We start from the raw sequence: 25435 nt of genomic DNA, 5'->3' as shown, positions 1-25435 counted from the left end.
TCCATTTTTCTTCAGCTCCTAAAAAAAGAGTGCTAACAAGCTAACACCGTTTGTTGAGGAAATTTTCCTTTCCACATTGTGATTTCCTGGCACCCTTGTCAAAGATCAGTTGACCTGATGTAGATGCAAGGATTTATATCTGGGCTTTCTATTCTATACCACTGGCCTTTATATCTGTCTTATGCCAGTACCATACTGTTTTGATTACTATAGCTTTGTAATATAGTTTGAAATCAGGAAGTGTGATGTGTCCAGTTTTGTTCTTCTTTCTCAAGATTCATATTTGATGCTATATAAATATATAAATAGGTTTTTGTTATTGGAAATAAAGTGCACTGATTAAAACAAATTTGAAACATAGAGCTTAAAATTGTTCTCTAAACTCAATTAGCAATTTTCAGTTCTCACTTCCCATATATCGTTAGCTCTCACTGAAGTGAAACCTATATAAGGGACTAGCAACCACATCCATTACCAAAGTCCTTTCTCTTTTCCTTGTGCCCTTTCTCCCTTGTCCTTCCCATCTTGTTCAGCTCCCTCAATTTTCTACAGATCATGTGGTTCCTGACGATTTGCATGGTTCTTTGATGGCATCACTCTGACTTTGTAACTCCTGATTTTCTCCTGGTTCTCGCATGCCAACCTCTTGGTCTCTGGCACCTTGGGCTTCTGGTGTTGCTTTTCCCTCCAGCATCTGTGTTCTTGACCTTGGCTCTTTGTGAGTGGGTCCTGATTCTCAGGATGAAACAGTGTGTCTATTCCTTTCAATTTCCAGTCACTCTCTTTCCTGCAAGATTATACAACTGACGTCCTGGCTATAGGTTCTAACCAGGAAATTCTGTACTCATTCAGTCACTTTCCAAACAAACGAACAGCCTCGAGGTCCCAGATGCAAGCTGTGGGAGCACAAAATGACCAACTACCAGTGTCTTCCTCAGTTCTTCCTTGCTAAAGAGCTTTGACAGGATTCCCTTACTCCAATACCTATCTCACTGAATAAAATTGTACCATGTGAATATTCACAGCTGCCACATCTCAAAGTGAAAACCTCCAGACCCTAACCAAGATTTGCAAGGAGAAAAAGACTGGTTTATGCCATTGTTTCAGCTTGGGAGTAAAAAAACCAAATAGAGCAGTATACCTTCGAATTTTACTAGCTCAGATGGTATGGATACTTTTGCTATTAGCAGAAATCAAGTCTATTCTTCCAGATTCCACACAGGCTCAATGGTATTTTCAGAGTCTTTTGCCAGAGTTCTTAAAGCAATACCCTTATTATTTGGTTGCCTGTCTGGACATTGTACTTCTTGTTTTGCCTTGTTCTCTGATATTTGCTTACCCAATCTTTTTTTACTCTTTGTGTGTGAAGAGGAGTATTGGTTGAAAGGGAAATCAATTATATTGTATAATATTAAGTAACTAGTATATTAAAATATATTTGGTTAAAAGGTTTATAAAGCTATAAAATGTGGTTATGTGTGTGGAAATATTTGGTATATTAATTTAGACACCAGAGTTAGAAGAAATATACCATATTAAATAAATGGATTTAGGAGAACATAAAATAGCCAATAAGGTAAATAAACTTATAAGTGAACTAGAGAGAAGGAGGCTGCAGAGTATTTGCATTCTTGAAATTACAGCAGTGAGATAAGCCAAGAACGCATTTAGAATACAACCAAGTGGATAGAGGGTTCAGCTAAGGCAAAACCAGTCAGCCACCGCTTTTTGTTGCTTCAGATACCAGGGCCTGTTCGTTTCCCCACATGACATTTTGGTAAATAGAAAGCACATGCAAATAGGATAGACGGTTGGAGTAGAATACAAAATACAAGATAATATAGGACTTAAGTGATTTAAAGTATATACTAAATTGACACAGTGAAAAATGTCTTGAGGATGTCAGTTACCATCTCTCCTGCTAGCATAGTATCATAAATATTCATTGCCTCCACTATCCTGTCTTAGGCATTGCAACATGTAAAGGAACTCTTGAAGGAACAGGGTAGGGAAGTCAACTTATCACTTAGAAATATAAGGAAGCTTCAACTTAAAATTATTCTTGAAACTCAACTGTCATTTTTCGGTTGTCACTGTGTCTGTAGGTCTCAGAAAGTTATACAAACTGTTGGAGATCCTTTGAAATAGTAGCTGCTTTCTTAAGCAACAAGTTTCAACAAATAATGTCATTGGCAGTTGGTATAGTGAAAAGAGCCTGGCCTTTAGAGGCAGTCACAATTGGGTTCAGTAGGGCTCTTTCACTTGCTGGTGGCATTAGCTTGAGCAAGTTATTTAACTTCTCTGAGCTGTTAGAAGTTTGAGATTCGATGCACAAATTGGAGGTGAGAGTGGAAGTTCATTGCTGGCGACATACTATACCATCCTTTTTGCTACCTCCAAAATGTATCCAATCAAGAAAGCCATCAGCAGACAGCTTGCACTGTCTATTAACTGAACTCCACTATCCCAGTTTCTGGTTGGAGAAAATAAATGTGGGAAACAGAATAAGTTTCATGGTTAAATAGTTATATCTTTTAACTGAGAGCAAAAGAGCAGTTTATGTGTTGACCTAGGAGACACTAGCAGAATTTAAGATAGTTGGAAAATCTTAATGCACCATACTCCAGATAATTTGTTTGCAATGAGTGGCTGTAGTAGAAAGTCTTTCTGCTTGACATTTAAACATTTTTATTTTTCATGCCAGTTATCTTAATACATAAATAAAATGAATTACAAAGCACATGCTGGCTTTAATGAAAGATAGCAGTCATCTTCAAAGCACATAGTTTTTTCTTAGCTTATACTTTATAAAAGAACACAGGTAATTATAAAATCTTTTATAAAAAATGCTCTCATAAAATAAATTAAGCATCTAAATATGTTCTTTTTATTTCCAGTTCACCAGGACATGATTATAGCTTCTCAAGCTTATCTAAAATAAAAGATAATGTATATATCAACCTTTTTGATGAAAGTATTATTGAAAAACATGAGGTAAAGTACAATAATTATAATAATGTTGAAATAATTCTAAGGTCAGACTGAATTAAGTCTAGTAACATATTTGTAAATTCGCTTTTAGATACAATATCTGTTTCTAACATTTTCTGAGAAGAATTCGGGGCAACTTGAAATAAAATCAGACATGACAAGTCAGTTCAAAAATAATAGAGATCATAAACCACATATAAAAGGAAGAGTGGTAAATATACCAAGAATTTTGGAGAAGTAGATGTCTGCAATTGAACATTACATTAAAATGTGAGCTTCCTGATAGCCAAGATAAAAAGATAACATGGGTTATATATTTCTCAGTGTCTGATCAAAGAAAATAAACCACCTCTGTAAAAGAGACCAAATTATTCCTAGGACTAAAAACCAGTTCTATTGAATCAAATTTTAAAAATTACTGAATATCTTTCTCATAGATATATGAAAGTTCCTAACACAATGCTTAGTGCCATAGCAAGCTCTAACATAATTTCCTTCCTGTTGAAGTTGCACTAAAAGTGTAAAAATGCATATCCATTATACCTCCTCCCTTGGACCTCTGATTAAATGCTCTAATATAAATGTCTATCAAATTCTATGGCAATTCTATTGAAGGAGCAATTAATTCTACTTGGAGGGATTGAGGATTGGACTCAGAGAAGTTGAACTAGACCTTGAAGTATGGTTCAGCAATGAGCTTTCTGTAAGAACTACTGAGAAACATAACGACAATGTTTTCCAACCTGGTTTTCCAGGAGATAGGGACATACATTCTTTTTAAAACACTTTCTATCAACTCTTGATAAAAGTTGAGGGTAAAATATTAAACAGTAATTTGGTGATGGCTATTCTCCAAGGAGTTAAACCAAGGATAGTTTTCTGATTATCTAAACTGATAAAGGATAGAGTTTAGAAAACCCAAAAGAATGCCTAACAAACTTTCTCTCTCAAAAGTGGATTATCTCAATGGTCAGTTTGACCAGAAGTGAATAGCAGTTAACAATTAAATTATTGCAAGTGCTTTGTGTTGTTATTGAATGAGTTCCATATGCTTTCGGTATCAAACTTATAAGTGACAATATTGGCATTGCTCCTTAGAAAAGGCAGGGTTATATTGTTGCCCTCCTCTCATGGACTGGGTTCCAAGGTAATTATGGTCCAAAACATTCCACTTTCTCATAAAAGACCAGTGCTAGGCTGAGCTCCAAGTTGACCACCCCGTTGGAAGAAGGTTTTGGCCTGTCATTGATCACTATTCTTCAGAAAGCAGTTTTTCCTATGCCTCAATTTTCCTCTTTTCTCTTTGTAGTTTTTATTTTTGTTTGTTTGGTTTTTTTTTTGGCTGTCAACTATTTCTTACTTACTGTGGGTCTCCCCTTCATTAGTTATTTGCTAGCAAGAAGCTGAAGACTTGAAAGTCCCACAGATATATGGCCTATTTTTAGCCCTGGGGATGCCAGAGCTGGGCTGAACTGCATTTGGAGCTGGCAAAGTTCCAGATTTGGAGCCTACGTTTGCTGAAATTAACAAAAATCCTGGTAGTCACAAAAAAATAAACTAATCTAATACTTGGTTGTTAGTTTAAATAATTTTTAATAAAAAACAGTTATTTTTCAAGATTTTAAAATTCATCAGCATGCAATTTTCAGCATAGGTTTTTATAATTTTTGACCTGCTGTTACCTATTCTCTTCTCATTTCTAACTTTATCCAAATGTGTCTTTCCATTTTTTCCTGAATTAATTTGGAAGATATTTGCCTATTTTTCAAAGAACCAACTATAGAAATTGTTCTTAAAATTTATTCGTTTTGTGTTTTCTAACTCATTTATTTCTGCTTTTATTTTTATAATTTTTTCCTCTGATTTCCTTAAGGTTATGATGTTTGTATTTATTTTGGCCAAGTATGTTGAAGATCTAGTTTGTTCAATCTCTCTCATAAACAATGGAAACAGTTTAAGACTATAAATTTATCTCTAAAAACATCTCAGACTGTTATCTTTTATTTTAGGTTACTTATTTTTATTTTTATTATTTTCTATATATTTTTATTATGTTTCTAGTTTTCTTGACCTAATATTCTTTACTGTTTTTACATTTTCAAATGTTTGAATGACTTTAGTGTAAACTTTTTATTTTGAATTCTGGTTTTATTACATTGTAGCCAAAGTAGCTTTTGTAGTTTTTAATAATTGGTACTATGATTTTAAAAAACCCTTTAAAGTGTTTTATTTCTGAGGTTTAATTTTAATTAAATGCTTTTTCTAGAGTTTACAAACCACTTCAGATAAGTTTAGATTATTCAGATCCAAGAGACTCAACCCCAAATTGCTGAATTAAATGTGTATTGACAAACTCATTCTGGTATATATTTTGTTTCCTCTCCAAGGGAGAATAAATAGTAGAGACAACAAGCTAAAAGGGAAAAAAATGCCATTGCTTCAGATCAAGCAACCAAATATTGCTAGCATCACCCAAGAAGCCTCTTTTGTGCTCTCTCTAAGCCACTTCCTTCCCAGGAGTAACTACTGTCTTCTAACAGCATAGATAGGTATTGCTGATTTTTGAACTTTATAGGATTGAAATCTCATACAGGCATCCCTTTGTGGATGGATTATTTCTCTTTACATTGTGCTTGTGGGAGTCATCCATAAGGTTGCATTTAGCAATAGCTCACTGATTCTCATTGCTCTATATTATATTGTTGTAGGAATATACAACGACTTTTTTATGCATTCCACTGTTGATAGAAAATTCACTTCTTTTTAATTTTTGGCTCTTATAAAGAGTACTGATATAAGTATACTCGTACATGTCTTTGGGAAATATATCTATGCATTTCTGCTGGATGTATACTTAGGAGAGGTATTGCTAATTCTTGGATCGTGCATATGCTCAGCTTTAGTAGTTCAATGCCAAGCAGTCTCCAAAATGGTTGTGTCACTTTATACTTCCAGCAGCAGTTTATAAGAGTTCTAGTTGCTCCAAATTCTTGCCGTTACCTGGCATTGTCTGTTTTTTGTTGTTTTTTCCTTCCATTTCAGCCATATTAATAACACCTTGTGGTTTTAATTTGCATTTTCATGGTAACTACTGAAATTGAGCAACTTTTCTATTGTTTACTGGCCATCTCAATAGTCTCTTTTGTGAAAGATTTGTTCAAATATTTTGCCCATTTTTTCATTGATTTTTTTTTCAGGTGTACAAAACAATGTAATAGTTAGACATTTATACTCCTCACAAAGTGATAACCCCCTTCCCCAATCTACAATCCCTCTGACATCGTATATAGCTATTATACATATATATATATATATATACACACACACACATATTTGTGTGTGTATACACACACACACACACACACACATTTGCCATTCATTATTATTCAGCTTCAGGTGTACAGTGCAGTGGTCAGGCATCTACACCATCCATGAAGTGGTCTCCCTAATAAGACAAGTGCCCATCTGACACTCTACAAAATCTTTACAACATTATGATTGTATACCCCAAACTGTCTTTCATATCCCTGTGGCAATATTGTCACTACTAATTTGTACTTTCTGATCCCTTTACCTTCGCCCCTATTCCCTCCACCTCCTCCCATCTAGCAACCATCTGTTTTTTCTCTATATCTCTGAGTCTACTTCTGTTTAGTTTGTTCGGTTAGTCTGTTCTTTAGTTTCTACATATAAGTGAGATCATATGGTATTTGTCTTTCTCCATCTGACTTATTTCACTTAGAATAATACCCTCTATGTCCATCCATGTCATTGGTAAGATTTCATTCTTCTTTATGGCCAAGTAATACTCCATTGTATAAATGTACCACAGTTTCTTTATCCAGTCGTCTACCGATGGGCATTTCGGTTGCTTTCATGTCTTGGCTATTGTGAATAGTGCTGCAGTAAACATAGAGGTGCATATAGTTTTTTTGAATTAGTGTTTTGGATTTCTCTGGATAGATACCCAAGAGTGGAATTGCTGGGTCAAAAGGTAGTTCCATTTTCAATTTTTTGAAATACAGTTTTCCATAGTGGTTGCACCAATCTGCAATCCCACCAAGAGTGCATGAGAATTCCCTTTTCTCTACATTGTCACCAGCACTGTTGTTTGTTGATTTATTGATGAGGAAGTAAAATTGTCATTATATGCAGATGACATGATACTATATGTAGAGAACCCCCAAGACTCCACCAAAAAACTATTAGAACTGATAAATGAATTTAGTAAAGTAGCAAGATATAAAATTAATATTCAGAAATCAGTTGCATTTGCGTACACCAATAACAAACTATCAGAAGAAGAAATTAAGAAAATAATCCCATTTATAATTGCTTCAAAAACAATAAAATACTTAGGAATAAATTTAACTAAGGAAGTAAAAGACCTGTACTCAGAAAATTATAAGACACTGGAGAGAGAAATTAAAGAAGATACAAATAAATGGAAACACATACAACACTCATGGATAGGAAGAATTAATATAAAGTGTCCATACTACCCAAGGCAATATATAGAGTCAACACAATCCCTATCAAATTACCAGTGACATTTTTCACAGAACTGGAAAATATCCTAAAATTTATATGGAACCATAAAAGACCCCAAATAGCCACAGCAATCTTGAGAAATAAGAACAAATCGAAAGGTATCACACTGCCTGATATCAAATCGTACTACAAGCCTATAGTAATCAAAACAGCATGGTACTGGCATAAAAACAGACACATAGATCAATGGAACAGAATAGAGAGGACAGAAATAAATCCATGCCTATATGATCATTTAATCTATGACAATGGAAGCAAGAATTTACACTGGGGTGAATACAGTTTATTTTATTTATTTTTAACAGTTCTTTGTATATTCTGGACATATTATAAGTATTTTTCCCACTCAGGCTTGTCTTTTTTATTTTCTTAATATGTCTTTTGATGAACAGAAACTCTTGATTTAATATAGTGCAATGCAATGCAGTGCTGGTACTTTTTTGGTTCTCTTTAAGAAATATATGCCCACTTAACATCATGAAAATATTAATCCTGTGGTTCGTTCTAAAAGCTGCATACTTTACCTTTCAAATTTAGATCTAAAATCCAACTAGAATGGATTTTTGTGTTTCTGTGAGGTAGCGGGTCAAGGTTAATTTTTCTCCCATAAGGCTATTCAGTTGATACAGCAACATTTATGGAAAGGATAATTACTTTCCCCACTGCACTACAAAGTCGTCCTTTGTCATAAATCTCCTGACTGTGTAAATGTGGATTTATTTCTGCACTCTGTATTCTCTTCTATTAGTCTGTTTATCTCCCACTGCATCGATACCACACTGTCTTCATTACTAAAGCTTTGTTATAAATCTTGGTATCTGGAAGTCTAAGTCCTTCAGCTTCGTTTTTCTTCCTTGGGATTGTTTGGCTAGTCTTAGCTCTTTGCATTTCCATATAAATATTAGAATCAGCTTGTTGATTTCCATAAACAAGACAAAACCTGCTAGGATTTTTATTAGGGTGGATTGAATATATAGATCAATTTGATTAGAATTGACATCTTTACAATATTGATCTTTCCAATCCACATACATGGCATATGTCCTCTCACCCCCTTTAATTATTTCTGTATTAGTCAGGGTTCTCCAAAGAAACAGGATGAACAGGATATACAGAAATATACAAGAGAAGATTTATTATAGGATTTGGCTCACAGGTTTATGGAAGCTGAGATATGCCACAACATGCCATCAGCAAGCTGGAGAGCCAGAAAAGTTAGTGGTATAATTTAGTCTGAGTCTGAAAGCTTGCAAATGGGGAGACTGCTGGTGTAAGTCCCAGAGTCCAAAGTGCTACCCCCACCCCACCTGGAACCAGGGGCTCTGATGTCTGAAGGCAGGAGAAGATGGATGTCCCAGATCAAGAAGAAAGAGGGAATTTGCCCTTCCTCCACCTTTTTGTTCTACCTGGTTCCTCAGAGGATTGGATGATCACCCACATTGGTGGGGGCTGATCTTTACTTAGTCTTCTGATTCAAGTGCTCTTTGGTAACATCCTCACAGACACACCCAGAAATAATGTTTTACCAGCTATCTGGGCATCCCTCAGCTCAGTCAAGTTGACATAAAATCAAGTGTCACAATATCTTTTCCCCAGTTGTCACCATGATGGGGCTTAAGCATGTCCTAGAATCAGTCATAACATCCTAAACAGACCAAAATGATTCATTTCTCTTTGCACATAGTTGGATGGTCTCTTGTTTAACAGGAAGGCCTGTTGTTTACTTCTTTAATTACAAAGTCCTAGAAGTGTAAGGCACTGTGGCCCAAGCTAAAGTGGGGATAGGAAAGCAAGGAAATCAAACCAGTCTTCCAAGTCTGAAATTCCCATGATAAAGGTGATCAGGACCTTGGGGAAAATAAACAATCTGTAAACTAGATAAGAAACATGACTACCAAGCAATCAGAGTTGGTCTGTCAGTGCAATCATTTCTCAACAGAGAAACCTTTCTTAGAAAATGAACTGGGCTCAGAATGGTAAAACAGAGAGAACTGAATTTCATGGTCTTTAAGGGCTTAAGTTGAGGCAGCTTTGTGGGTCACCTTTTTCCTATAGACATGCCGTGCTGTTCAGTTACTTAGCCATGTCAGCAAACCTGCTTATTTTTGACCATTGTTGTATCAACCATACAATTTCTATTCCAAGTCTCCTTTTCTAATTGACCAAGCATCCATGATGACAACCTCCTCTTTGAATGTGTTTTCGTTATTCAAAAATATTTCACTACCATTTAACATCTTAAGACGTTGATAATGGTGTTGATGTATTGGGGGTTAAGTTTAGATAAGTTTCATTCTTTTTTCTATATTCTTTAATGTATTTTCAAAGTTTGCTGCACTGAGCAGTATCTACTATAATAAAAATACTACATTAAAAATGTAAGTAGCCATAACTCTGTCATAAACTCTACAACAGGTTGTTATTTTACTTTAAATAGTCAATTATCTTTTAAAGAACTTAAAAGTGAGAAATTTATCTTTCCTATGTAACCTTTGGTTTCTTTTTAAAAAGAGAATGATTTTTTATACTTAACCTACAAGTTTGTGAAATTATTCATGGCATGATATAAAGTAAGTCATAGAAAAATTATTTATTTTAATAGGATCACTGTTTCAGGAGCTGCGGTGGTCATTCATATGTAAGAAAGAACTGGCTTGGATCCATTGTCTTCCCTTTCTCTGCTCTTCTGCACCAGCCTGAGGTAATAAAAAATGATTCTTCGCTAATTATTCTAAGTTTTTACCTCTGGCTAATAGAAACATTTACTGATGTCTTTGAATCAGAATCTGTGATTGGAAAATGTTAGGTCAGTTAGAGTGATCTTGTATTTGTGATCCATTGGGGGTGTTGGAATGTTTGAAGGTTTAGCTGTCTCTAGAATAGGACACCCACAAATTGTTTTCTTAAAACTTTAAAGTGTTTGTTGATAAAGAATAGGAAAGCTAGCCTTAGGGCTTAAGGTAACATTTATATTTGCGTATAACAGTGTCATAGGACCAGATTCGCAATGTTCTGATTAGTGATGTTGCTTTGTGAGCATGAGTTCCAGGAGCTTCAGCTTCTCAGTGTTGTTTATTGTTAATGGTGAGATTGATGACTAGGACCTGACCCGGTTATACTTCCAGAGGGCTCTGCTCTTGGGTTATGTGGCAAGAATATGGCTACTTGAGCAACAAAATACGAAAACTCCAGCCTAGACTCCAATTTGGGCTCTGTTACTTACTTACAGGGGTATGCCAGATAAAGAAGATTCAGAAATGAATTTTCTACTGCAATAGAGTTCACTGTCTATAGGAGAAAACTCACATTTCAGTACAACCTCATAATGTAGTGTTTTGATAGGGGCATGAGATCGATACATGGTCCAGTTGGGAGTACCTTCCTCTTCCTGGTTTGGAGGGGGAAATGGGGTTGCTCAGAGGGGTTGGGGGTGGGTAAGAGGAGAATGAAAGATCAGGGAAATATTTACACAGGAGATAACTTCTGAACCAAGTCCTTAAAGAGGAGTTTGTCAAGAAAACGAGAGCATTTGACTCCGAAGAAATTAATGTGTGTATTAGTACTGCATTCAGCCGTATGCCACAGAAAACCTAACACGGGTGCTGTGAGGGGTCTATTTCTCTCACCTAAAAAGATATCTGGATGCCAGTGCAGCAAGCAGCTCAAGAATATCTCCAAGAATCCAAGCTACTTTTGTCGTTCTGTTCCACTGTCCCTGTCATGTGGCTTTTATCCCCATGATTGCAAATTGTTCACTGCACCACCAGCCTCGTATTCATGCTGCAGACAGGAGGCCGGGTGGAGCTCGGAGAGGCAGTGCCTGTGTCAGGAGAAGACGCTTCACTAGAAAAGCCCAGCAGACCTCCTACCTTTTGTTTATGTGACTTGGCTGTCATGTTGCCACCTAAAACTGTTGGTAAGAAAGAAGAGAATGGCTATTAGGCAGGGGAGTAAAAGTATCTGCATAATATGCAACCACAAGTTGTCACGAGGCAGCATGCTGTATACATAAGTGCAGCAAATAAAGAGCAATAGAGATTTCAGTTGTTGGAGGTACCGGGCTTCCTACATTTGTAAAGCCCTGCACATGCTTCTCAGTCTCCACCGCGCTCAAGGAGAGAGAGGTAGTTAAAAATATGAGCTTCAAAGGTGGACAAACCTGGATTGTTGTAACAAAAGCTCCTTCCTCCTGTGGACCTGTGGGTTGTCCTTCCTTCTGTTACATTTTTTTCTCTTTCTAGACCCAATGCAAAATGTAACATTGTCTGTTAGCATTTTCTCTGAGCCTGAATTAGAGCATTTATCATTCTGTTAAGGTAACTTGTTTTCTCATTTCATCCCTCTCTTACTCCTGCCCTCTTTGCATAGTACATATTAGATAGGGACCCAGGGTGTCAGGGCACCTGTGAACAGGTCAGCATGGAGAACCTGATCATCCTTGCATAAGTACATAGTAGGCACTAGTGGAACCAACACGTATCTATGTAAGCCTGCTTCCTCCTGTGGAGAAGACTGAGTTGGGCTATATTGTATTTGACTGATGTTTATTTTCATCATGCAGAATCCATTATATTGATATATTCTTTCAGATTAGTGGAACATTTCAAGTAAATATTCCACCAGTTTTGCTGGGGTATACTTGGAGCAAGACTTATGTGTCTCCCAAAGAAGATTATAATGGGCAGAATTTAAAAGATTGCACCTTCTTAAATATTTTTGCTACCATTGAACCTCAAATAGCATATGTCACCTGTAATCCAGGACTAGACAAGGTAGGTTTTACATTGAATTATTTTTACATACATTATCAAAGATGCGTAAACTATTTTAAAAACCAATAATAATAATTTCAAAGCTGGCAAGAATGAGCATTAGTTCTTGATGTTTCCCTGTGGGAACAATATGGTACAATGTTGAAATATTTTAAACTTGATTTTAGTTTTCAGATCAAATAGATGTTTTGGAGAGAGCCCAGAGTTTTAGAAAAAGTTGTAAGGCAGTATTTCCCAACCGAAGAATCACAACTACCGTGTTTAATGATGAAGGGATACAGATCTTAGTAACAAGATATATCAGAGCATTAAATCCACCTCAACAACTCCTGGATCTATTTCTTCATGATTCTAACACAACACTCGTAAGTCACCTTTGTTTTAGTAGCTTCATTAAGATATAATTTACATACCATATAATTCACCCATCTAAAGTGTACAATTCAGTGATTTTTAAGTCACAGAATTGTGCAACCATCACCATAGTAAATTTTAGAACATTTTCATCACTCCAAAATTATATTTAACATGCTTACTTTTTATTAACTTCAAGTATAACTTTCTTACTAAAATTATTTCACCTTCAAAGACAGTTTCCTGAGAGAAAACCATCTATATTGCAATGTGTCCTCCTGAGCCCCCAGATGGAAGAAAAGGTTTCTTCCTTTGTTTCTCCCCACTTGGACTAGAGTCCTTGTGGCCACACCAGCTCACGTGACCGTACTGGCTTCACAACTTTTCCGTCAAACTTTGAAAAATGACATGGAAACATATCTTTGACTTCTAGGCAAAATAAAAATGTATGTTCCAAAAGGGGTTGTATCCTTCTTAAGGATTGCTTCTCCCAGGATTGCTTCTTCTTGTATGTGGGGATGAAGAAAACTGTATTGTGTTTTTCTGTGTAAATTGCTGACGTAACACTCCCCACCCCATCCCTATGTGGCTTTATGCATATCTATTCACCAGCTGACAAAAGAGACATATACTTAAAATTTAATTCCATAGACAATGAAGATTTATTCATTATAGACTCAATAGAGGATATAGCTCCTTCCATTTTGAGAAAGGAAATCAGAAACATAAGTCTTCCCTTTAAAAAAAAGAGTAAGCTTTGATTAAAGGGCCTTATGAAAAATCAGTTATACCTTTTGTTCATTCAGGTTTTAATTGAGTCAATTGGCTCTCCTCTGAATATTTATATTATTTGTCCATTATAAAGCTCCCTCAGGTGGACTCTTCAAGCTAAAATCCAGATTTCTAATTTAAATTGTCTTTTGCTACACTCTGCTTTTCCATCTTGAGTTTCTTCCTACCTATGCTTCTTGACACCCAAAGTCCAAGGAGATAATAATGCTCTTAGCTTTATTTCGAAGACAATATTTGTCTTTTTTTAAAATATAAAGTCCTGGTTTCTTTGCTTATCAATAACTGTGAACCATGACAGGGTACAGATCATAATAGTGCATAAATGGTGGCTATTGTCAATTAATGAAAATGTTAGTGAACTTTCTGTGTTAAGTCATTGTTTATTTATTTGTATCTCTTTTTCCTTTCCTACTTGAGTCTGAGTCGTTGTCTCTAGCCGTAGAGGGGGAACAATCCACAGTATAATTTCTATTGTTTGAGAAAGCAGGCTAACCCAATATCTTCCTACTGTAGCAGCTTATAACAAGTTTTAATAAAAATAATCTGATAGATTTTGAATCTAAAAGCAAATCAAACTTTTGCTATTCTTCAATGTCTCTTTTCAACTTTTAACAGTTATATTTGATCCTATATATGTAATGTATCATGTTTAAAATTTTAATAATTTATTACAATGAAATGTAATGGCTAACAGGCATACTCTGGAGTCAGGCTAACTTGGGCTTAGTCTTAGAGAACCCCCTATATTGTTAGCTGTGTGACCTTGGGCAAATTATCCTCGCACTCCAAGCTTGTTGATGCTTCTGTAAAACAAAAATCATAATAGTATATACTTCAGAGGCTTGTAGGATACACAAAATGTGATAATAAGGCATATAAAGCACTGTGCTTGGTGATGGACAAATAGTATGCACTCAGTAAATATTAGTTAATATTATTCTAGGACCTCATTGCTCGCTTTGTATCTTTGATTCCTGTTATGCCTGATACACTGGATGAAAATGATGGTTTTGATATATGGATGACATCAGAGGTAACAAATTACATTTTATAATTAAAACTGGTAGTATTTTTTACTTGCTTTTCTTTTGAAGAAACCTATTTTATAAATGTCTAGTACTTTGCCTTACGAAATTTGAAAGTATTTGATAATCTAATACATCATTTTCAGCTCTATTAACAATCCATAGAAATAATTCTGCAAGACCAAAAATCTTACTCCACATTATAACTAGTAGCTCTTGAATGTTTTGATTCAACAGGAATTTCAGGAGTACAGTATTATGACAATCTCTGGAAAGAAATATGGCCTATCACTATGGAGCTTGTCAGATCCTAAAGTCTAGGGCAAATGTCACCACCTCCCGGAAGCTTTTCCCAGTCTCCCCACATCTGAATGAAGAATAGCAGGCTCTTTTTTTTTTTTTTTAATTGGGGAAGGGGAACAGGATTTTATTGGGGAACAGTGTGTACTTCCAGGCCTTTGTCCAAGTCAAGTTGTCCCTTCAATCTTAGTTGTGGAGGGCGCAGCTCAGCTCCAGGTCCAGTTGCTGTTGCTAGTTGCAGGGGGCACCGCCCACCATCCCTTGCAGGAGTCGAACCGCAACCTCTTGTGGTTAAGAGGACGCGCTCCAACCAACTGAGCCATCTGGGAGGCAGCTCAGCTCAAGGTGCCGTGTTCAATCTTAGTTGCAGGAGGCACTGCCCACCATCCCTTGCGGGACTCGAGGCATTGAACTGGCAACCTTGTGGTTCAGAGCCCACTGGCCCTTGTGGGAATCGAACCGGCAGCCTTGGGAGTTAGGAGCATGGAGCTGCAACGGCCTGAGCCACTGGGCAGGCCCAGCAGGCTCTTTTTTAGCACTTGGATTGTAGTTCTCTTTAGGTTGGTTGCCAAATAAAATACAGGCCCCATGTAATGTTTGTGATATATATATATATATATATATATATATATATATATATATATATATACACTAAATATGTATATATACTAAAATATTGTTTGTTTACCTAAAAATTCGAATTTAACTGGGCATCCTATTTTTTCCCCAAATCTGGCAACCCTAATTAGAGCACTTCTTCCATTCCACCTTGTTACCTTTAGTTGCTTATATATGGACATGACACCCATACTCTGTACGTATACATCCCAAATTTAATCTCTTTGAGTTAATAGGAAGATTTAATTCTTATTTATTTTTATATTTATCACTTGTACCCTTTAAATCTTTAAGCAAGCATTATATAAATATTTTTAACTGGAAAATACTAGCATCATGGGAGCCTAAGAGGGGACACTTTCCACCTAGAACTGACAGTTCTGGCACTTACCTAGAATGTTTTAGAGGCTAGATTTGAGCTGAACGGGATTTAGTGGATACAGGGCTAACTTCATAGATCAGCTACCCTACCTTCTGCTAAGTGAGAACAAGGGAGACACAAGCATGTGGTTCCAGTGATTGAGTGATTCAAATCTGGTAGAACTCAAAGAGGTGTCATTAGCTCTAGACTCGTCTGGGACTCTGAACCAATCAGAATGTGTTCAGAGGTATTATGATCCTGCAGAATATTGAAAGACAACCTCTAACTGAAAATAACCATAAAAAAAACATTCAGGTAAGTATTCCCTCCTCCCTCCTCCCACCCGACTCCAAACACTACCCATAACTGAGAGGTTACTACAGGCATGGGATTTCTCTTGGCTAATGTCTTCCCATTAACATGCACTCTTTGGCCATGGGATGCCCATGAGTATATGACTAATTAGATTGTCACAAGACATGAGTTATTTTCTCCTACCTAACATACAGTCTTTGGAGTCAAATAAACCTTGGTTCAAATCTTACTTCAACCACTTAATAGCTCTGTATGACCTAAGATAAATTATTTAGCTTCTTTGTACCTTAATTCCTCATTTGTGTCATATAAGCGTTTTGAAAAGATAATATACACAAGGCATCTGGAACTCAGCATATTAGTTACCTAATCTCATCCATTCCTTTCTCCTCTTACGAAATCCAATCAGGGGAACCTCCTTGGTCTGACATTAAAGACTACTCATATTCTGCCTTTCACTCTTTTGTTCACACTTTTCTTTCAGAGGAGCCATGTTATCATCCTCCCTACCTTCCATCCCTCACGATCATGTTCATCCAGTATGTACTAATGTGGCCATATCAGTTGTTAAAACGATGAAATGAAATTTACCAATCCATATTGATTGGTAAATAGTCACTTCCAAGACCTCCTGAGCTCCCTCTCCCCTATCTCCTCGGCTACCACAGCCCCTTTTCGGGGACTATAATGAGATGGAAAGCACATGTCCCATCTAAATGGTGCAGCTGCTACTCATCAATAACAGATTATTGCCATAAGAACATGTGGGCCCATATATGTTGTTCAGTCTTTTGATTTTTTTCAAGAGAAGCCAGAAATCCACAGTTTTATATGAGATCTCCCAATTTTTAAAAACATTCTGGGGGCCAAACAAAACACACCTAAAGGCTAGAACTAGGTCATAGACCACCTCTGCTGTGCTTTTTATCTCCTGCTACAACTGCTTTAGTAGGTACCATATATCTGATTACACCCAGCCCAACTGTTCAGTTCTTTGGGTTAAAGAAGTTTCAGTCTTTCTTCCTGATTGGGTTCCAATTAAGATCTTTTCTTTGAGTTGAGAGAATTGTATTAGTACAGGCAGAGTGTAGCCCCATTGACCAAAGGATCCCTTCCTCCAAAAAGGCTATGTGATTTCCTACCAGATGAGGTTCCTTAAAATACCAACCCATATGTCCCTGTTTGCCCATGGCAGATTAATATTTGTCCTAAATAAAAATGTCCCATTTGGGGTGATAAATTATTTGGTTATTTACACAGTATCCCATTAACTGCCCCATCGTAAAGATAGGCCCCTATGTTCCAAGTTAATGTTCTCTCTTTCTAATGCTCTAGTGCCAGAGATTTTGGCATTGCAACCATCCTAGCATTAGTTGTATGTACCCCCTCGCCTATTTTATTTATTTACATTCTTGTTGCTTTGTTTTGCCTTAGCACTGCATCAGTTTGGCTCTTGGAAGTAAAGAAGAGCATGCCATACTTCTCTGTAATTTCTTTCTGTATTTCGGAAAGAAAGCTTTGGTCCTCCTGGGAACCTCAATGTTAGAAGTAAGTGCTGGAGTTAATAGTTAAATACTGTAAACAAAACTAATCAGCTATCCCTGCAAGTTTAAAAGCCTTCAACCCAAAGTTTCCAGCTTTTCACAAGCTAATTAGCAAATTCTGTGGGCAAGCAATTATTAAAAGGATAATGTTGGTTCATCAAAATTTATACCAGGTAAAGAGTGACTTCCCTGTTTTTCTTCTTTGTAAAATAGTGCTAATAATAGTGCTACCTCATGGGGTTACTAGAAATATTAAATTACATAGTAAATATATGGCACTGAGAAGAGCACCTGGTTCATAGTAAATGCTCAATAAATGGTGGTAGTGGTGGTGGTGATGTATCACTAGTTTAGTAGTAGTTGTAGTGGTTGTTAACCCCATCTCTATCATCATCTTTATATGTTTCTAATACTATATTTTAAGATCCTTAAGAAATACTTCTCCGGAATTCACCAATGTTCAGTTTTTAATTGTACAAGAAGTGGGTCAGAAATTCATGTTTACCTACCTGAAATTTTTACAACTTAGTTATATACGCCTGTATTCATACATCCAGAAAGCTGTCTTCTTTTGGACTGTTTCTATTTCAACCTGAATATCTTGATCAGTGTCAAAATTTCATGTACTGTTTTATAGTTTTTGTGATGATCACTTATTTCTCTATATTCCCTTGGCATAGCTTGTTATTTCTGTTTCACAGTTGTGTTAGCTAAAAGCCTATGGTTGATTTCCAGTCAAGATGGTGGAGTAGATAAATGCTGTGCTTGCCTCCTCTCACGATCACATCAAAATTACAACTAAACTACAGAACAACCATCATTGAGAATCACCTGAACCCTAGTTGAACTGAAGTCTTCCAACTAAGATCATACAGAAGAAGCCACCTTGAGATTGGTAGGACAGGTGGAGATGCAGAAGGGGCTGTGCCCACACCCACGTGTGACCTTTAAAAATCAGGAGGGATATCTCAACTGTAGAGATTCCCCTGGAGGAATGAGGGGTCCCACCCTCACACAAGTCTCCCCAGCCCAGGGTTCCAGTGCTGGGGAGAGAAGTCCCCATAGCTTCCGGCTGTGAAAAACAGTGAAGATTGTGGCTAAGTGAGATGAGGGTGGCTGCAGTCCCAGGAGTTCCCTTAAAGTGCTATCTTATGGGGCACATTGACTTGTTTGCTGATGGACTCACTCACTCTGAGCTTCACTGCCAGGGCAGCAGCTTGAAAGGCACCAGGGACATACGGGGATGAATGAATTTGTCTGGCTGCAGGGTGAGGGCCAGAGAGGCAGCTTTCTTTCAGACAGAAGTGCTGGCCGAATCCATTGTTTCTATATTGAGCCCTCTACCATCCTGGTGTGCAGATGTGGGCACTGCCATGCCTGAGTCTCCATCAACCTCGCTATTACTGTTCATTCACCCTGCCCTGGTGATTCCCTGAGACCCTGTCCCACCCAACTTTCAAGCACACCCAAGCTACTTACAGTGGCTTTTCCATACAAATGGCTGGGTTCGGCTTCTGCTACAGACTTTCCTAAAATCTCTCAAAGGATCACAAAACCCAAAAAAGGAGCATCTGGCTGAGCAGCTCTAAGCCGATCATTAGCAGCAGCCAGCCTCAGTTTTTGGCTTGGCCTCTTGAGGCAACTCCCAGCCCAGTGTCAGTGTCGGCTATCTGCACATTGCTTTGTGGCTCATCCCAACTGGCTCTGGGCAGGGTACAGGCTACAGCTGAACTTAACCTGTGGTGGGGCCCTTCCCAAGAGGCCATGGGACTGGCACGCCTGGTGGCCATCTTCAGATAGAGCTAGAGCATCACCCAGTCACCTCCAAGGATGACAACCCAAAGGGCAGAGTGGGCCAGAACTCTGCTAAAGTCAATGCTGCTCCATAGGGTCAGCCCCTGCATAGCAGCTCCTCCACTGTAGTCACAGCTAGGCCTCACAAACAATCCGCCCAAAGAGTCAATCCCTCCCATTGATGTGCAAATATCAACCAAGGCTCAACTACAACAGGTGGGCACACACAACCCACATAAGGGACACACCTGGAGCTCCCAGCTCAAGTGACCAAGGAGACTGTGCCACTGGACCCCACGTGTCACCTACTGTATAAGAACAGTCCACTAAGACCGGGAGACATAGAAGCCCTACCTAATACAGAGAAACAAACACAGGGAGGCAGCCAAAATGGGGAGGCAAACATGTCCCAAATGAAAGAACAGAACAAAGCTCCAGAAGAAGAACTGAAAATGGAGACAAAGAAATAAACAAAATGGAGACAAGCAATCTACCAGAGTTCAAAACACTGGTTATAAGGATGTGCAGTGATTTCAGGGAAAACTTCAACAAAGAGATAGGAAACATAAAAATGGTGATAGAAAACATAAAAAAGAACCAGTCAGAAGTAAAGAACACAATAACTGAAATGAATACATTAGAAGGAATCAACAGCAATTTAAAATATAATGTAGGAAAAAACACCCAATCAGAATAGCGAAAAGAAAAAAGAGTCCAAAAATAATGAGGAGCCTCTGGGACAACATCAAGTGTACCAACATTTGCATCCTAGGGGTACCAGAAGGAGAAGCGAGACAGGAAGGAATTGAAAACTTATTTAAAGAAATAATGACACAAAACTTCCCTAACTTGATGAAGGAAATAGATATGTAAGCCCAGAAAATGCAGAGAGTCCCAAACAAGATGAACCCAAACAGGCAAACACCAAGACACATCATAATGAAAATGCCAAAGGCTAAAGACAAAGAGAGGATCCTAAAAGCAACAAGAGAAAAGCAGTTAGTTACCTACAATGGAGCTCCCATAAGACTGTCAGCTGGTTTCTCAACAGAAACTTTGCACAGCAGAAGGGATTGGCCCAAAATACTCAAAGTGATGAAAAGCAAAGACCTACAACCAAGATTACTCTACCCAGCAAAGCTATCATTTAGAATTGAAGGAGAGATAAAGAGCTTCCCAGACAATAAAAATCTAAAGGAGTTCATCAACACCAAGCAAATATTACAAGGAATGTTAGAGAGATTTCTTAAAAAAAAATAAAAAAAAAAAAAAAAAAAAATATATATATATATATATATATATATATATATATATATATATATATATATAGAGAGAGAGAGAGAGAGAGAGAGAGAGAGAGAGTAAAATGGCAATAACTACATTTTTTTCAACAATTACTTTCTATGTAAAGGGATTAAATGCTCCAATCAAAAGATAGGGTGGCTGAATGGGTAAGTAAACAAAACCTTTACATGTGATCTCTACAAGAGACTCACTTCAGATCAAAAGACACACACAGACTGAAAGTAAAGGGATGGAAAAAGATATGTCATGAAAATGGAAACAAACAAAAGCTAGGCTAGCAATACTTATACTAGACAAAATAGACTTTAAAACAAAGGCTATAACAAGAGACAAAGAATGACCCAGTAATCTCACTTCTGGGTATTGATCCAAAGAAACCCAAACCGCTACTTCAAGGGGATGTGTGCATCCATTTGTTTATTGCACATTGTTTACAATACCCAAGATGTGGAGGTAGCCTGGGTGTCCATCAATGAATGAATGGATAAAGAGGAGGTGGTACATATATAAAATGGAATATTATTCAGCCTTGGAAAGGAATGGGTTCTTGCCATCTGCTGCAGCATGGATGGTCCTGGAGGGTATTTTGCTGAGTGGAATACGTCAGACAGAGAAAGACAGATGCAATGTGATTTCACTTATATGTGAAATCTAAAGAAGAAAATAAACAAAACAGAGACAAACTGATAGATACAGAGAACATTTTGATGGTTACCACATGGGAGGAGAGTTGGTGGGGGGGTGAAAAAGGGTAAGGAATTGAGAAGTACAAATTGGTTGTTACAAAGTAGTCTGGGGGATGTAGGGTATAGCATAAGAAATATAGTCAATATTGTAATAACTCTGTATGGTGTTAGATGGGTACTAGATTTATCAGGGTGATAGACGGGAGGGGGTACAGGGCAGGGTGAAAAGGTGCACCAATTAGCAGCACCAATTAGCAGTTACAACATTTCACGGGGATGTAAAGGAAAGCGTAGGTAATATAGTGAATACTTTGATGATACCTATGTATAGTGCCAGGTAGGTACTAGTCAGAGGATCACTTCTTAAATTATATAAATATCTAACCACAATGCTGTACACCTGAAATTAATATAAAATACTGAATGTCAACAATAATTGAAAGTCTTTTAAAGGGAGGAAAAAAGGTGAAGGAAATAAGAGTTTCAAATTTTCAGGTATAAAACAAGTAAGTCATGGGGATGTTTTATACCTGAAAATAATGTACAGTATAGGGAATGTAAATAATATTGTGATAGCATGGTACAGTGTCAGATGGTTGCTGGACTTATCGTGGTGATCATTGCTTTAGGTATGTGAATGTTGAATAACTGTAGTGTCCACCTGTAACTAATATATTATTGTATGTTAACTATATTTTTTTATAAAGCCTATGGTTAATTTCCCCATATGATCCCCTGCTGTAGTTTTACGTGCCACTAGATGGCAGTAAACAGCTAACAGTATTTCAACAAACTTTTGCCTTTGTACCTGTGAGTCCAAGGCAGGGGTGGCTGCCCTCAGTTGTTTGACTTCAGCTCTGTTGAGGTGATGCCTCCTCTTTACTGTAAAGAAGACGAGCACAGTGATGAAGAGCAAAAGCTTTGGAGTTAGGAAGACTAGGCTACAGAGAACAGTGTTCAGAGTATGGGTTTTAAAAGAGAGGGTTTTAAAACCCGGCAATACCTTTTATCAATGGTATGATTTCATCCTTTTTTCCTTTCTGAGCTTCAGTTACCTCCTCCCAAAACAGGAATAATGCTATTTACTATTACCTGAAAAATGGGCATAATAATCTTCCCTACCTGACAATTTGGAGTAAATCAAAGTGAGAAAATTAGTGTGAATGCTGAATGTAGTACCTGGTATACATAAATATTTAATAAATGTTAAATAGTTATTATTATTATTGTTACCTGAAATTTTTAATCTTTTCTAAGAAAGGTTTGTACTTCAAAAGGTATGTGCAGAGAAAAATAACAACATAATGACGACTTTTATTCCTCAAATGGTTTCTTGTATACTTTCTCTCTAGCTTCTAATTCCAGATCTTGTTCTCAAAATTATTTTAATGGCTTTTTAACTTCACTTGGCTTTTTCAGAGCCTTCAGCAAGTTTCAATTCCCTAACTCTGTGTGGTGTTCACTCTGTGCCTTGAGTATATTCTAGTCAGAGCAGGGCTAGTCCATATAGCACCACTGTGTGAATTATTAATAGATAAAAGTGCCCCTACCTCAAAGCACTTTAGGCATAGCTGTTGGAAAATTGTCATAACGTACTGATTTTGTTAGAATAATGTATTTTACTGTCTCAAAAATTCTCTCATTTGAATCCTCATGCTAGCCTGGGCCTAAGGATTTCTAGAATGAGTGCTGGCTTTTTACCTTTCTAAAAAATTTTTAAAGTCCTAAAGAAGGCTTTTAGAAATCTAAGACATCACATACTTATATTGTAATTTTCACATATAAAAATGTGTTACCTCAACCAACCCCCCACCCAAAGTGACTTTAACTCCTTCTCCTCATATAGGGGCCTGTGGCCTACGTATTAACCCAAGAAATTGATGAATATTTGCTTTGGAATCCATTAACTGGGCAATGTCATAAGCAGTTTGACCCATTTTGTCCTTTACAAAGTGTAGACTGTTTGTTTGATGATGGAAATGTAAGTATATGGGGGAGGGGGTGGAATCTTATCTTGAGCTGTCTCCTTGAGTCAAAGCAGTGATCCTCCACCCTAGCTCCGTACATTAGAATCATATAGGGAACTTTGAAGAAAATACAAATGTTTAATTAGAATCCCTGGGGCGTGGGGCCAGGGAAATCTTTTGTCCCTAAAGACCTTCCCAGAGGTGATTCTGTAGTCTCTAAGGATGAGAATCAGTGAGCCGTCTAATGTTCACCTAGGCCTGGAATCTCTTTACCTCCTACTTCAGAAGCTCCCTTGGCTCCTGCCACTTCATTGGGTAGTAGGACTGTAACATTTTGCTTCATCCTAACCAGCTACGGGCTTTGGGCTCCTATGGGCCTAGACTGATTTTATGGTAATGTTTTTATAGGTCTGGTTTAATATTCAACAAAATAATACACCAATGGCTGTACATTTTGACTGTTCAAAGGAAAGTTTCTGGAAACAGTTGCTTCCAAAAAATTTTCGAGGGACACAAGCACACAGCATACAGGTAAGTCATATTTTTGCAGGTGTGTAAATATGAAAGTTACCATTGATTCTAATCTTTACCAGTTTTGACAGCTCTTGTTATGTTTATATAGCTGATTGCTTATTCAATTATTTGGCAATATCAATAAAATCTAGTTTTCTCTACCGTGTTGCCCAAGTTTGGGCCACTCTGATCTCTTGCAGAAAAGAGGAATTGAGGAAAAGGTCTCATCTTAAATGTAATGTAAGTTTTATTTAAGTACAATATATATATATAGAAAAGTGCCCAGAATACTAATTCTGCATATGCAGTTTGGAAATTCTGCTTCAGTATAATAGCACTTGGAAATATTTTTTCTGCTGTGAAACATAATGTGAACTCAGTAATGCTGATCTTGCCGAGTCCTTAGAGAGTAACTGTAAACCTAATGAACAGTAGCACTGGCTAAATCTTTGACAGAAATAGTTCTTCTCCTGAGATGCTCAGAAGAGAATTTTAGCAGCTAGAAATAATTAAAATGAAGAGAAAAAATTTCAAATGAAAGGTGAACCAGAAGTCACGTGGCGGTCACGGGAATCACGTGACATCACTCTTGGGTCATGTGGGAATCAGGTAGCTATCCAAGAATCATGTGCAGGTCACTTGGAGTCTATAGCTCATTGAACTTTTTCAAAGTGAATATATATACCTGTGTAGCCAGCATGAAGTCTCTCTCTCTCTCTCTCTCTCTTTTCTTTAAATACAAATTTTACTCTAAATAGCACTGAAGGGTAATTTGTCTTTAGTCTCTTAAAGGGGCAGCAAAAAAGGGAAATTCCACCATACATCACTCCTTAAAGACCTCTCCTTATAGAACCCACACATCGATATTATACATAAAGCACCCCAGGTGATTCCTGGGGTGCAGCCAAGGTTGAGAACCACTGACCTAGTGCCATGTATAGTAATATGAATATTAAAAAATGTAATGTTAAGGACAATAAAGATGTGAAAGAAAACATACAGTACAAAAGCATTTACAGGAAGTTTGAAAACTATATGTTTATATACGTGTATATGTACAGAGTTTGCCAAAAAAATGTATACACATTTTAAGGAAGGAAAAAACTGTATTAATTGTAATACTCAATATATACCGATAACAAAAGATGAATACAAGTCACATTTGACTTCTGCAGTTACAAGAGGTGCTCAAAGTGGTTACCATCAGCATCCAGACGCTTCTGATTACGGCGAACTACTGCTTGAGCATAGATAAATCTCTTAAAATGTGTATACATTTTTTTGGCACCCTGGTATATATAGATATGTAGTGACAGTATAAAAGCGTTCATAGAAAAGATGATTGCCAAATTTTGGTTGAAGGTTGCCTTTTGGGAAATAAAGGAATGAGATCAGAAGCAGTATATGGAGTACTTCGAGTCTATCTGTAGTGTTTTACTTATTTAAAAAATCGAAAACGTAGAAAGAATGCAAAGATTAGATTAGCTAGGAGGTAGGTGTGTTGGGTTGATGTTCATTACAGTATTCTCTGTGCTTGCCTGTATATT

General features: G+C 37.2%; 2 protein-coding genes across 2 annotated transcripts in view; both read left to right on the top strand.

Annotated features, from left to right (window-relative positions):
• CC2D2B (coiled-coil and C2 domain containing 2B) overlaps positions 1-25435 on the top strand; it is an 89441-nt gene that overhangs the window by 55465 nt on the left and 8541 nt on the right. Inside the window, exons 25-31 of the mRNA XM_074339306.1 lie at positions 10159-10243; positions 12132-12314; positions 12482-12679; positions 14404-14493; positions 17514-17627; positions 23255-23389; positions 23784-23906. Coding sequence (XP_074195407.1) covers positions 10159-10243; positions 12132-12314; positions 12482-12679; positions 14404-14493; positions 17514-17627; positions 23255-23389; positions 23784-23906 — 928 coding nt within the window. The remainder of the gene's footprint in view (positions 1-10158; positions 10244-12131; positions 12315-12481; positions 12680-14403; positions 14494-17513; positions 17628-23254; positions 23390-23783; positions 23907-25435) is intronic.
• CCNJ (cyclin J) overlaps positions 23789-25435 on the top strand; it is a 51354-nt gene continuing 49707 nt past the window's right edge. The window contains exon 1 of the mRNA XM_074339307.1: positions 23789-23906. The gene's annotated coding sequence lies outside the window, so the exon portion shown is untranslated. The remainder of the gene's footprint in view (positions 23907-25435) is intronic.

The sequence above is a fragment of the Rhinolophus sinicus genome, linkage group LG07, assembly GCF_036562045.2.
Source record: "Rhinolophus sinicus isolate RSC01 linkage group LG07, ASM3656204v1, whole genome shotgun sequence".
In the NCBI taxonomy this organism is placed as follows: Eukaryota; Metazoa; Chordata; class Mammalia; order Chiroptera; family Rhinolophidae; genus Rhinolophus; species Rhinolophus sinicus.
Note: the sequence above shows the minus strand (reverse complement) of the source record. Positions and strands in the feature narration are given on the sequence as shown.